General features: G+C 44.5%; 1 protein-coding gene across 1 annotated transcript in view; it reads right to left on the reverse strand.

Annotated features, from left to right (window-relative positions):
• Positions 1 to 302: 302 nt before the first annotated feature.
• The window catches only part of LOC114623081 (amyloid-beta A4 protein-like), a 2,244-nt gene continuing 1,028 nt past the window's right edge, over positions 303 to 1,518 (reverse strand). The window contains exons 3-4 of the mRNA XM_028769772.1: positions 959 to 1,128; positions 303 to 371 (exon numbers count right to left, since the gene is read on the reverse strand). Coding sequence (XP_028625605.1) covers positions 303 to 371; positions 959 to 1,128 — 239 coding nt within the window. The remainder of the gene's footprint in view (positions 372 to 958; positions 1,129 to 1,518) is intronic.

The raw sequence follows: 1,518 nt of genomic DNA on the forward strand, positions 1-1,518 counted from the left end.
AAAATGAGCAAGAACCCTGAGTTCTAAATATTGTCAGAAGTTTCCACTTTATTCACTCTGCATAAACCCGGCGCCGCGCCTCTCATCCTTCGCTTACTGACTTCCTGGGTTTGGATTAGTCCTTCTGTTAATAAATAAAATTTGTGATTGTTACGGTCATTGGTATAGTTAAAAGGACCCAATCAACTGGTTCTTAAGGTATCACCCGACTTTCACAGCTGTCTCTAGGTAATATTCTCCTCTCAGTAAGTGGATGCAATGCTATGTTGTGGGAATATGCAGATCGAATCCTCTGTTCAGAGTTACCGTACTGTGTACTGTACTGTGACTGGGATCTTCCCAACTCTCTGGATGCTCCAGGAGCTTTGCTTCTAACCACCAAACAGCAATCGGTGAGGCTCTCAAAGAGCCAGGCCATCACCATAGTAGTGAGATGCTGGGCAGAGAGTTAGGGCCTGAACCTCCTTCCAAGTAATACCACACACACACACACACACACACACACACACACATACACACGCCCCTATGAGTTTTTTTGAAGGTTTCATATGACATGTTTGCTCATGCTTGCCCCTTTCCCCAGCCTGTTTATCCCCTCCCCCAGCCCTCTCCACGTTCCTTCCCCACTTTTCCTTTCTAATTTTATGTTGTTTTTTGTTTTGTTATTCAAAATGTAACCCAAGTTGTCCTGGTACTCACTACATAGCCCAGGTTAGCCTCAGACTCCTGCCTCAGATTCCTGAAAGCTGGGACTACACAAGTAAGACAGGCTTTCCTTCTCAGCTTGAAAACAACACAGGACAGTGGGATTTAAGACTCACATATCCGTACACGGAAGTAATTTATTGATTTCTTGCTCATTTCCCATTAGCCTCTTTCTAGATGTTGCCTGTAGAACAGTGATTCCCAAAGGATACCCAGTATCCTTAAAGGTGGGGTGAGGCACCGAGAGACTTACCTCTATGTCAATGCAACGAACTTGACAGATGTATTTAGTTTTAAAGTTGTTTCTGTTGCCCCCACAGCCAGTGAAGAGGAAGGGCTCACATAAGGCCGTGTCTTTGTTGAAGTAGTATCTGTAGAAATTGAAACTGCAAAAGCCTCTCTTTACAGGTTGGTTGCATATTACTGTCGATAAGAAGCCCAGGTTTAGATTATCTTACTAAAAGAATTATCACTCTTTTCTCTACGCACTCAGACTACTAACATTCTCCTCTGCCCTGATACAAATCGGATTTTATCATTGGGGAGCAAGTTATAACCCCTCAAGCATGCTCTTTGCTCTGTATGTGACACAGGACAGTGAACCTGGGCGGTAGCCTGGGTTGATGTTACAGAGGGTACTTAGAGAAGGATCACATCCTCCATCTTCCCCAATATTCCTCATTCATATTAAGCATATCACGCCCAGAGTCTCTACTTTCTTCGGCTCTGCAAATGAGCATCTAACTCAGTGCCTGTAGGTCCTCATCCATCGGAACCCAAGCGAGCATGTAACTCAGTGCCTGTAGGTCCTCA

This window comes from Grammomys surdaster, unplaced genomic scaffold (genome assembly GCF_004785775.1).
Source record: "Grammomys surdaster isolate TR1022 unplaced genomic scaffold, NIH_TR_1.0 193, whole genome shotgun sequence".
In the NCBI taxonomy this organism is placed as follows: Eukaryota; Metazoa; Chordata; class Mammalia; order Rodentia; family Muridae; genus Grammomys; species Grammomys surdaster.